This window comes from Humulus lupulus, chromosome 3 (genome assembly GCF_963169125.1).
Source record: "Humulus lupulus chromosome 3, drHumLupu1.1, whole genome shotgun sequence".
Lineage (NCBI taxonomy): Eukaryota > Viridiplantae > Streptophyta > Magnoliopsida > Rosales > Cannabaceae > Humulus > Humulus lupulus.
Window position 1 is genome coordinate 31,213,718 of NC_084795.1, and position 12,870 is coordinate 31,226,587.

Genomic DNA, 12,870 nt, shown 5'->3' on the forward strand with positions numbered 1-12,870 from the left:
GGCCATGGGGACGTCAACATGGTTAGATCGGAAGGTGGAGCTCGGGGTATCGCGGCGAATCTCTGGCACTTGTCGCATTTTTTTACGAACTCGAAAGAATCCGTTTTAATGGTTGGCCAGAAATATCCTTGGCGTATAATTTTCTTGGATAGGCTATGCCCCCCGGTATGATCTCCGCAAAACCCTTCATGAACTTCTCTAATAATCTTCTTTGCCTCGGGGGGAGTCACGCATCTGAGCAATGGCATGGAATACCCTCTTCTGTATAGCCTTCCATCCAGGATGGTGTAACGAGGAAGTTGATACATTAGTTTCCGAGCCTGACTTCGATCTTTGGGAAGAATTCCATTTTCGAGGTATTCAACGATCGGGCTCATCCAGGTCGGTTCTGTCTCGATCATGCACACATCTTCCTTGTCTGACTCAGTAATGCTGGGTGCTGACAGATGTTCTATGGGTACAACATTCAGCTCCTCATTTTCAGTGGAAGTGGCGAGCCGAGCTAAGGCATCTGCATTTGAGTTTTGTTCTCGGGGAACTTGTTCGATTGCATAAAACTCAAAAAACTCCAATGCGTACTTTGCCTTCTCCAGATAAGCTGCCATTTTTGTGCCACGAGCCTGATACTCTCCCAAGATTTGATTAACTACGAGCTGAGAGTCGCTGTAGCAATGTATAGCTCTGGCCTTGAGTTCCTTTGCTATTCGTAGTCCCGCCAGTAAAGCCTCGTACTCAACTTCATTATTAGATGCTTTAAAGCCGAACCTTAATGCAGAGTGAAATTTTCTCCCTGCAGGGGTGATCAGAATAACTCCTGCCCCCGCTCCATTTTCATTTGACGACCCGTCGACGTAAAGTTTCCACAGCTCGTGGGCCGTGGTTGTTACTTCGTCGTCGGCTGTACCGGTGCACTCTACTATAAAATCTGCCAACGCTTGTGCCTTAATGGTTGTTCTCGGATGGTAGGTGATCTCGAATTGTCCGAGCTCAACAGCCCACTTAAGGAGTCGACCAGATGCCTCTGGTTTGGACAAGACTTGCCTTAATGGTTGATCTGTCAGTACATGGATAGGATGTGCCTGAAAGTAAGGGCGGAGCTTTCGAGATGAGTGGATCATACTGAGGGCGAGTTTCTCCATCAGTGGATACCTTGACTCTGCCCCCAGTAATCTTTTACTGATGTAGTAGACGGGTTTCTGTATTCTCTCTTCCTCTCGGACGAGCACCGCGCTTATCGCGTGTTCAGTTGTTGAGAGATATAAGAACAGTACTTCTCCCGTCTCAGGTTTCGATAGGATAGGTGGTTCGGCTAAGTGCCTTTTTAGCTCTTGAAAGGCTAGCTCGCACTCGTCTGTCCATTCGAACTTTTTACTTCCTTTCAATAAGTTGAAGAACGGGAGACCGCGGTCCGTTGACTTCGAAATGAACCTGCCCAGAGCTGCCATCCTGCCAGTCAGGCTTTGAACATCTTTATGCTTCCGAGGTGAAGGCATATCGATCAGGGCCTTTATTTTATCGGGATTAGCCTCGATTCCACGAGAGTTGATAATGAAACCCAGAAATTTCCCTGAAGACACCCCAAAAGTGCACTTCTGAGGATTCAACTTCATGTTGTACTTTCTGAGCACGCCAAAGCACTCTTCGAGGTCATCAACATGGTTCTTGTTAAGTTGAGACTTTACGAGCATGTCGTCAACATAAACTTCCATGTTGTTCCCTATTTGCTCTGAGAACATCATGTTTACGAGCCGCTGGTACGTGGCTCCGGCATTCTTGAGTCCGAATGGCATGACATTGTAGCAGTAGAGCCCTTTATCCGTAATGAAGCTTGTATGCTCTTGGTCGGGGGCATGCATGGGAATCTGGTTATATCCAGAATAGGCATCCATGAATGACATCAGACCATGCCCCGCCGTGGCATCCACGAGCTGATCAATTCTCGGTAGGGGAAAACAGTCTTTCGGGCAGGCCTTGTTGAGGTCTGAGTAGTCAATGCACGTCCTCCATGTCCCATTGGGTTTCGGGACCAACACTGGATTGGCCACCCAATCAGGGTAAAAAGCATCCCTTATAAAATTATTTGCTTTCAGCCTGTCCACCTCCTCCTTTAGTGCTTTCTTTCTGTCTTCATCCAGCTGCCTTCGCTTTTGCTGCTTCGGAGGAAAGCTTTTGTCTATATTCAATGCGTGGCTCGCTATATTAGGGCTTATTCCCACCATGTCAGAGTGGGACCACGCGAAGACATCCTGGTTTTTCTTCAGAAAGCAAATTAATTGCTATTTTGATTCGTCTAGGAGGTGTTTCCCGACCTTCACCTTTTTCGAGGGACTAGATTCATCGAGCTGAACCTCTTCGAGCTCCTCCAAAGGTTGGAGGTCAATCTTCTCTTCAATCCTTGGATCGATCTCCTCGTCAATTTTTAGAACTGTCCCGTCTTTATACTGTATGACAACAAGTGCTTGCGCGCTTGTTTGTTTCTTTCCCCTTAAGGAAATGCTGTAGCACTCCCTTCCTGCCAGTTGATCTCCTTTCAATGTTCCGACCCCGCTTGGAGTTGGGAACTTAAGGGCTAGATGCCTTACAGATGAAATTGCCCCCAGCCCGACCAGGGCGGGTCTCCCGAGCAATACATTGTAGGCAGATGGTAACTCTACTACCATGAACTCCATCATCTTGGTCACCGAGACTGGATAGTCTCCCAAGGTCACAGGGAGTTCAATGGACCCCATACAGGCGGTTCCTTCTCCAGAAAAGCCGTACAAAGTGGTTGCACAAGCCCTCAGGTCGCGAAGGGAGAGCCCTATTTTCTCTAGGGTTGCTTTATAAAGAATGTTAACTGAGCTCCCATTGTCTATGAGAACTCGGCGCACTCTTTTGTTGGCAAGCTGTAGGGTGATGACGAGTGGATCATGATGAGGGAACTGGACGTGAGAGGCATCCTCCTCGGTGAAGGTTATAGGCTGAGTCTCAACCCTTTGGCTTTTTGGTGCCCTTGGTTCGGGTTCATATGGAGACCCGTCCCCTGTCTTCAGCTCATTCACATATCGTTTTTGAGCATTTCTGCCCCCTCCTGCGAGATGAGGACCTCCCGAGATGGTTATTACGTCCTCTCCATCTATCGGTGGAGGCCTATCCTCATCCCGAGATCGGGAGTTATTATTCTGTGTTGCCGGAAGCGCGGCTACTCTCTGGCTGGCAGTAGCCTGTCCAGTATTCTGGTTTTTGACATACTGTCGGAAATAACCTCTCGAGATCAATCCTTCGATCTCGTCCTTGAGCTGTCGGCACTCATCAGTTGTGTGGCCGGTGTCCCTATGAAATCGACAATACTTGCTGGAGTCCCTCTTGGATTTTTGATTCCTCATAGGATCCGGTCGCCTGAAGGGGACCTGGTTTTCATTAGCCAGGTATATGTTTTCTCGGGACTCGTTGAGCTCGGTATGCACTTTATATACGGAGAAATATCTTTCTCCTTTTTTCTTCTTTCCTCCATCAGCCTCGGGATTATTTCCCTCGCTTTTTTTTTTCTTGGAAGGATTCTCCGAGGCAGGCTGTGTAACTAGAGGGTCAACCGAGGTTGAGGCGGAGTTAATGTTTATCGTTGTAGTTTCGGTCTGCGAGGTCGCTTTGAGTGTTGACCTCGCTTCCTCTACATTAACAAATTTCTGCGCCCGTCTGTTAAACTCGGTTATCGACCTCACCGGTTTCCCTTGTATGTCATCCCAAAGTGCACTCCCGGGTAAAACACCAGCTCGGATGGCCATCAAGTGCCCGCTGTCATCCACGTCACGAGCTCGGGCGACCTCTAGATTAAATCTTGTCAGGTAGCTCTTTAGTGTTTCGCCTGGTTGTTGTCGGACGTTAGTCAAAGTGGATGCTTCGGGTCTGACTCCCACCATAGCCCGGAACTGCTTCTTGAAGTCTCTAGACAATTGATCCCACGAAGTTATAGAATGTCTCTTGTACTTCTCGAACCAACTCTTGGCAGGCCCGGCCAATGATGTTGGAAACAACATACATCTGAGCTCGTAACCCACGTTACTAGCTCTCATAATAGTGTTGAATGTACTCAGATGGCTGCATGGGTCGGTTTTTCCTTCAAACGCTGGGACGTGAGGAATCCGGAACCCTTGGGGGAACTGAGTGTTAGAAATATTGGGAGCAAACGGCTCGAGCTCCTCATCAGAGTCCTCATATCGACCGTTTCCTCGCTCATTCTTCAAAAGCCTAAAGGCTTTTTCGAGCTGATCGATCCTTTCTTGTACTGGGTCCTTAGGCGGTGTTTGGAATTGATAGTCATTAATCGCGATCCCAGGCTCGCGTCTCCGTGAGGGATCTCTACGCCCATTCAGATGATTCCTAAGATCCGGGTTTGTCTGATCTCCCTTTCCCCTGCTCTGATTCAGGTGATTGCGCAGGTCGGGATGGCTCTTGTGATTCCCAGTATTTTTACGACCCCGGTCGTGTTTACTGACAGACCTTGTTTCTCCGGACTCATCGCTAGTGAAGCTCATCGATCGGTCATTTCGTGGTGGATCCTTTCTACGTCGCCTCGTCACTGCAGTGCGAGATCGGGACGTCTGACTTCTCTCGGATGGCGCGCCTTTCCGCCCCTGGAACGTCTCCCCGTTTCCTTGTCTCTCCCCTGTACGCCCTTGATCCTGATCTCGACCAGGTTGAGCGTTCCTGCGGGGAGGTGAAGGATATCTTATGGGAGACGGAGGAAACCGTATAGGTGACGGTGGTTGCCGTCCTTGCCTCGGCCTGGAAGGTCCAGAATTTGCCCGAGATGGGCCGGTTGCGTTTGGTGCGCTACCAGGAACCTGAGTCCGAGCCTCGACAGGAGCTTGGTTGTTCTCAGTTCCTGCAGGCACTTCCACAGGTGGATTAGGCGGGACCCGAGCTCGGGTACTCCTCTGAGGCCTAGAAGGAGCAGATGGCTCTGTTGGTGCTGGAGGCTGAGCTGGCCTCCTTGTGTTAGCATTTTTTCGTGGACGTCCACGGGGCTTCCGGGGAGGAACGTGCACGTCCCTTGGAGGAGGGGCTCGGTCTTCGCGCAGAGGTGGGGGCTGAGCCACCTGCGCCTCCGCGGCTATCCTAGTCAACTCCTCGTTACGTTTGTTGGCATCTGCCAGCAGTTGTTTCAGCTGCCGATTCTCCAATTCTACAATAGGGACATAACGCTCAGGGTTATAGTACATGTCCTCATCCCTTGGTTGTGGAGGTGGTCCCCGGGAATCAGAGGACCCACTCCTTTCATCAGCGTCCGGGTTCTCCATTGGCTGTTTTCCAGGACGCCTTGGGTAATTTTCTTCAGGAGTGTTCTGATTGTTTGTAGCCATGAATCTCTCAGGGATGGATGCTTGAGTTCAGCTCTCAATGAAAGCACCAAACTGTTGACGCCGTTTTTCGCCAACAGATAAAAGAAGAGAGCACGTAAACAATTAAAGACAATGGCTAAAACAAACAAACGAGTCAGACACGCGGTTTTTACGTGGTTCAGCAGTTAAATCTGCCTAGTCCACGAGTCTCTGTTATTAATCTCAAGATTATCTCTGAACAATCCTTTAGCATGAATTCTCCAGAGTTTTCTCTCAAGAATCAGAAAATCGGTCCTTTACAATGGTGCATCACTTCTCTATTTATAGAGAATGATGCAGAATACTATCCCACATATTTTGGGTAGTTACTCTTTTGTGAATAAAAATAAATAGCCTTAAATGCCAATAATCAGATATAGAAGGAAACGTTCCCCAAAGATCAGGAAACGCATAACTGACTAAATAATATCCCACGATTTTTGGGGATTTACATCAATAAATGAGGATCATATCCCATATCTACAACACTTGTAGATATTCAAGGTAGTCATTGCGTATCTCCAAGGCTTCACGTCATTGTGCGAGCCGCTGACACTTCCCGAGCTGACATTTCTTTCGAGATGGCATATCGAGCTCGAGATCCCTGCTCCGAAGTTGCTTCTGAAGATGAGGGGCTCACAGAGCTATCCTTCGAGATCGAGATCATTTCGAGGTCACCATATTCGAGGTCTGTACCATACTTTGCAGGCTCCGATTTACAATCGTAGAGCATACCCTTAAACCTTCACGAGACCATTTAATGCGAACTCAGCTTTCGAGGTCATATTTGCTACGGCTCGAAATCTGGGTATAACACTCATAAATAAAACTAAAAAGGAGATAAGATATGAAGAGGAGAGATTAACTTTTCAAAGCAATGGAATATACCTCATAATTAGGACATTTTAGTCTAGCATTTAAAAAAAACCACGAGAGGCATATTTTGTCCAGACAACGCATGCATGGTGATCTTCAATATATATAGCATGTGGATAAATAATCTAATTTCCAATTCTTTCTTCTAATTTTTCCATTCTAAAATAAACAAGGCAATTTTAATATTCTCTAGACTTTTCCCTTTTTTCCACTCCCAAATATAATAGGCTATATAGGTTGGAAAGAAAGCTCATTTATGCTCTCTTTCTCCCTCACATGTCTCACTCTCAACCATTGGCTAAAATCACTTAGTTAGGTTGACTTCAAACACCTAAAAATTGTCATTTGTTGTTACAGCCAAAACATCAGACGGATAAGGAATAGGGTTTTGACAAACTCTAATGGAGTGGGAGTGATTCACTTCCCACAATAATGTAGCTCATAACCCAAGAAGAACATCATGGAATGTGAAACACAAGAAACCCCATACCCCCTTTACTTTCCACTCCTTGTGTACTTTTCTTTAATTTCTCTCACTTTGTAAAGTTGAAAGCAACTAACACCCTGTCCCTTTCTTTGCCACTCATTTTTTTTCTTCATTTCTTTAGTATTACTTTACACATTACTCACTCTCAACACAAACACCACAAGTCTAAAAGAAGAAAGGGAGTTATTGGGAAGATAATAGTCACTCTTTATGATCTCTCAACTTGCTATTTTTTCTCTCTTTCTCTCCCTCTCTCCCTCTCTCTTGAATACATTATCCATAATTCTTCACTTTTGCTCTCTCAACAGTTCTGGTATTAGCTAGGACCTCAAACTGTCACTTACTTCGCCTTGTTTTTAGTCTATAGGAAAAGGCTTGACTTCTCCCCTCCTTTAGAGGAACTAAACTGTTTTGTTTGTCAGAGAACAAAATGGCTAAATAATAAGCTCCAAACCAAGCTTGCTTTGCTGCAAAGTACTCGAGTGGTTATTTTTTCAGACAATAAAGTTTCTTCTGCGATTGGATAGTGACATAGTTACCTAAACAAGTCTTGGTCATCTTCCTTGCTCGTTTCTGGGGTTCTCTCAGGTACCCATGATTCCCTTTTCTTTTTTCCTTTGACTCATTTCATTACTTTTCTTTTTTAAGGTTGTGGTTCTGTATCAATTTAGCTTTATTTTTTTTCCAAAAAAAAAATGTCATGTGATTACATTATATGATAAGATTGCATAATCTTTTGTTTCACTTGGTCTATGATGTTTGCCGTAGTTGGAATGATTTCATGAAAAAAAAGATCATTTCCACTAAAGTTGAAGTTGTTCACAACAGTAACAATTCTAAGAACACAATCACATGTGGGGTTGACTAGGCACTAATAACAGTACTCAGTAGTAGCCACTAAAAACTTTATCTTGAACCGAAGAAATAAAAGTTTCAGTAATAAGATTTTTGATAGGGATTGCATCAAGAGGAATATGATTTGTACATGATGGAGCCTAAACCCAGATGGGTTCAAGGAACTTTGTATAGGAAAATAATTTTTTCAAGAATATATGATAAATACTAATCATTTTTAATGATAATTAAAAAAAATGGTTGATTAAGATTGGGTGCTGCTGACTCCTATGACGAGACAAAACGCACGTATCCTAGTATTTAGCGTTTAGATGAGACAAAACGCACTTGTAGCCATAAAACTATGCCTAACCTTTCTCAAGTCTATGGCTACTTGAGTTATTTTCCTCCTAATCATTTAGCTATAAATTCCATTAAAATCTAAATGCATTCACTTCCCATTTGGAGTTTGCAGTTTTGTTTGTTTTTGTTTTTAAATGTGTCATAACTAAGTGTTCAATAAAATTCAGGAAAATGAACTAAAGATTATTAAGTATTTGAGAGAGGTCATGGACTGAGGTGTCTGTGAATTGGAGAAACAAGGCATTTCCAACATTGCTTTGGTTGCTGATTTTGGTAGCTTAAGACTAGTTAAGACTAGATAGCAAAAAAAAAAAAAAAAAATCCACTAGAGGAGATTTCTTGGGCAATTATGGATGATGGATTAAAATTCAAGTGGGCCTCTGATGTGGAGTCATCTTCTTCCTCAATGCCTTTGAAGAGAACAAGAGGACCACCAAGCAATGGAATCCAAGTCCCATCTTGCCTTGTGGATGGCTGCAATTCAGACCTTAGCAAATGCCGGGACTATCACAGACGCCATAAAGTCTGTGAGATTCACTCAAAGACTCCAAAGGTTACGATTGGAGGCCGCGAGCAGCGCTTTTGCCAGCAGTGCAGCAGGTGAGTTTAGATCATTGTTGATAAGAATTATCTTTAATACATTAGAGAAGTAAAGACAAGAAGATGAATCAGATAGTTTTAGTGATGGTGCTCTGACTATTAACACTGTATTTTACCTCTTTGTATCCAAAGTTGTCTTTCTAAATTCCAAATATAAAACTTTATTTAACCAATAAGGATAGCTTAAATGGGCAGACATATGGTTTGCGGTTCGAGTTCCTCTTGGGTACCTACATAGCAGTTGCTATAGTTTCTTGGCCTCTAAATATTGTTGGGTTGGGCGGGGAGCTAATTTCAAAAAAACATTAATTAAAACTTTGTTCTGAATGTATTCTTATAGGTTCCATTCCTTGGGGGAGTTTGATGAGGAAAAACGAAGCTGCAGGAAAAGACTTGATGGGCACAACCGCCGCCGAAGGAAGCCTCAACCAGAAGCCATGTCCCTAGGTTCAGGAAGATTTATCTCAAGTTACCAAGGTTGGTTTAAATTCATTAGTTGAAATGTTATGTTCTTGAACTCATTCTTGGTTTTCTTTTTTCATGAATTTTGGAGTATATTCTATTCTTATAGGCACAAGATTCTCACCATTCCACAATCCACAAGCATTTCCAAATGCTGCAGTGAGCTCTGCTTTGGCCATGGCTGCAGCAGCTACTGCAAAACCCGAGTTCAGTGACATAAGAAAAAACCCTTTTACAGGATCACTGAATCAAAGCTATAGTAGTAGTGGTGGTGGTGGTGGGAAAGAATTCTCATTCTTACAAAGCCCAAGTTGCACACTCTCTGAGGCTTCTTCTGTGACTCAGTCACTCATGGATTCAAACCCTGCATTCAACAACTGTGGCAACAGCCAGAGATTTTTCTCAAATAACTGGCTTTACCGGGACAGTGTCGACTCTAGTTGTGCTCTCTCTCTTCTGTCATCATCCACGCCAACTGGTACAAAGGAGACTGGCTTGAGCCACATGGTGCAGCAGCAGCAGCCAAACTCCTCCACTGGTGGACGAGGGCAGCAGCCCTTGTTCCCCCCTGCAAGCCTGCACTATAGTGGCCTGGGAATGGTGGTGAGTGATCAGCCAGTAGTAGCAGTAACTTCTGCTATGGTTACTGCTACTACAGGTGGTGATAACGATAATTTCCATTGCCAAGAAATGTTCAGAATTAAACCTGAGGGGTCTTCTTCTGGTGGGCATCATCATTATCATCATCATCAATATAGTTCTCTTCGTGGGAATCGCATACCACCATAGTTGGAACAATAGCTTAGCTGGGTTTATTATATTACTGGCGAATGGTGAAGCTATTCACTCTCTATTTTCATAAACTAAAATAACAATGTCTAATGTCATATGATGTTGATGTAGATCTTCTTATATAAGTAACTTAAAAACTTTGCTGCTTATTCTAAAATAAGTGCAGCATTAATATATTGTTTGAGGTTAAAAAAATTATATATGTCAAATTATGAGTACCTCTTCTATACAAAAAGAAACTTGATTCATGAGACATGACATTACAAAACAAATAGAAGCTTTTTTATCTTTTTCTTTTTTATTTTTACTGGTCGATGTGGGTTGCTTTAGGTTAAAGAGTACCATTCTTTTGCTGGAATAGTTATCTAAAATATGAATCTTTGGATATGAAGTGCAGCATCAAATGCTTAAACTCAAGGCTTAAATATCGAGTCTTAAAGGTAATAAAAGTGCTCATTGAAAAAAAAAAGCACGAATGGACCCTGAAAAATAACAGCTTTGTGGAAAATTCTATTTGCTTTTGGTAATATACTAAAACTTCATATACCTATCCTCCAAGCCTACATTTTAACTGTTTTTTTTTATAAATTTTTTATAACGAAAAAAAGAGATTTACTTAACTTTGATGACCATTCAAAACATACACCGAACAGTTGAAATTGGTTACATGGTTTTGAACTTTGCATTGGACAAATTTATAAAATAGGATTTAAAGTACTATTTAACATAAAAATATATAGAGAAATTACACCAAATATGAGATTTTTTTTAAACTTTAAAAAATATAGTAGTTTTTTTTTCTTAAGTTTCTTATGGCATATTGTAAATTTTTTCCCACATATTTGTAATATTTTATTTGTATACCATATTTTCTTTTTATACAATTTTAGTAGCTAGTTTTAATATGTTTTAAGGTTATTTTTATAATTTTAATCTATTTGTAATATTTTTGATCATTTATATTTTATAAAACGTATTTTTACATAATTTATTGAAAAAAAACTGAGACATTTTGTACCATGCTTTTTATTCCTATTTCTTCTTCTTCTTTTCTTCCATTTTTTATCTTCTTCAACATTTTCTCTGCAATATCCAGTTACCACTATCAAAACAATTTTGAATTTTTCATGTGGTAGTAATCGTATGCCACTGTCAATCTTTTTTAGTGATGTGTGATAACTGGTTACCACTATCAAAACCAATTTTATTTTTTAAGTGATGTGGTGGTAACTTGTTACAACTATAAAAATAATTTCGATTTTTTTAGTAATGCACCATTATCAAAATATCAACTGAATTGTAACTGGTTACTTAGTGGGATTTGAAAAAAAAAAACAGTTATTAAAAAATAAACTAATTTGATCGAGAAGGAAATTGGTTACAGCTAGGTCTGAAAAAAAAAGTTAGATTTGAAAAAAAGATGAACCAGTTGCAATGGTAACCGATTACTTAGCTCGACCTAAAAAAAATAGGATTTAAACAAAAAATCTAAACTGATCATAGTCGTAACCGGTTACAACTAGGTTTGAAAAAAACATTCAGATCTAAAGAAAAACAAAAAAACCAGTCGTCATGGTATCTGGTTACTTAGTCAGGTATGAAAATAAAATCATATTTAAATAAAAAAATATAAATTGATCGTTATCGTAACTTATTACAACTAGGTCTAAAATAATCAGAAATGAATAAAAAGAATTAGTCACCATAGTACCTGGTTACTTAAATAGGTGTACGCCCTAATTTTCCACGGGCTATTAGCGAGCTGAGATATGGCACAATTATCTCAGCCACGTGGAGGCCACATGCCCGGAGCTGCTATTGTCAGGTCCTACCTCTTTAGCTCGAGGTGACCAAAGGTTTATTAAGATCGCTAAGGATCCGAGTCAGAGGTATGAAGATCGCGAGTTAAGAAGGCATCTAGCTTGAGGCCGAGCTTGAGTTGGAAGCCATGACCCTTTATAAAGTCAGCCACGCAATGTAAACGTGCATATATCAGACATCACGTGTCTGATATATTCCTGAATTCTCGGACACGCAGCATAAACGTGTGTGTTCAGGCACCCACGACTGGATTGGGCCATGCGGCCCATTATCCCCCTTACCTATTGATTAGACCACACTTCATTTCTCAGGTTTTAGGAATTAATCATGAATGTCACAGGAATGACATGATCGGTAAGAAGGTCACAAGATGACCCCCTTTGCCGACCCCCAGGTGTCCTCCCCTATAAATATGGAGACCCTGGGAGTTGCAAAGGGTTGGATTCTATTGTGTAAAGAAATACCCTGTAAAGAATACCAGAAATATAGCAATAACAGTGGCTGGTGGAGTAGAAGGATTTTAACCTTTGAACCACCTAAAAAAGTATTCGTACCATCAGTTCATTTTAAGATCATTCATCTGTTTCGGTTCATTACTTAGCACTAATCCCATTCTCTTATTTTCTTAATTACCTGTTGGCAAAGAACCGCATCAATAATAAGTATGAAAAAAAATCAGATCTGAACACAAAACCCTGAACAAATCATGATGGTAACTAGTTACAGTTAGGGTTTGAAGAAAAAAAAATCATGACTGGAGGTACGACATTCGTTTTTGGTTGCCGGTGTGAGAGAACTCCCATTGTTGTGAAAGAAAATGGTTGGCTGTCATTGCTGTGAGAGAAAATGATGATAGTGAATGAAAGATACGTGAGGGTTGTAGTATTTTATGGGATTCTCATATTTTAAACTTTTTTTTTTGCTAGAGTTACCATATTTTGTGGCATAAGTTTTATGTCCATAAATATAAAAAATAACTTGTTTTTTACCATATTTTTATAAAGTGCCCAAATATATATTAATCTTACAATTTAAGTTTAAGCTATTTTATATGTATTTTTTTTAGTTTAAGCTTTATATCGTGATGGTATTATAAAAATTGTTTAAAGTTTTACAATTATTTTGTTTCTATTTTTAAATTTTCTATGAAAATTTAAAAATAAAATATAAGTGAAACACTTTTTATTTTAAAAAAAGAAAAAAAATCATTAATAAATAGATAAATCTCAACTACCCAAATGACATAAACTCTAATCCACACTTAACTTTGTCCTA

The 12,870-nt window shown here is 41.2% G+C and overlaps 1 protein-coding gene across 1 annotated transcript; it reads left to right on the forward strand.

Moving 5' to 3' along the window:
• The first annotated feature begins 6,880 nt into the window (after window positions 1-6,880).
• Window positions 6,881-10,060, forward strand: LOC133822455 (squamosa promoter-binding-like protein 16). The gene is made up of 4 exons (XM_062254796.1): window positions 6,881-7,311; window positions 8,088-8,520; window positions 8,861-8,997; window positions 9,092-10,060. Exons 2-4 carry the CDS (start codon window positions 8,270-8,272, stop codon window positions 9,769-9,771), a joined length of 1,068 nt encoding a protein of 355 aa, XP_062110780.1. The 5' UTR covers window positions 6,881-7,311; window positions 8,088-8,269; the 3' UTR covers window positions 9,772-10,060.
• Window positions 10,061-12,870: the final 2,810 nt, after the last annotated feature.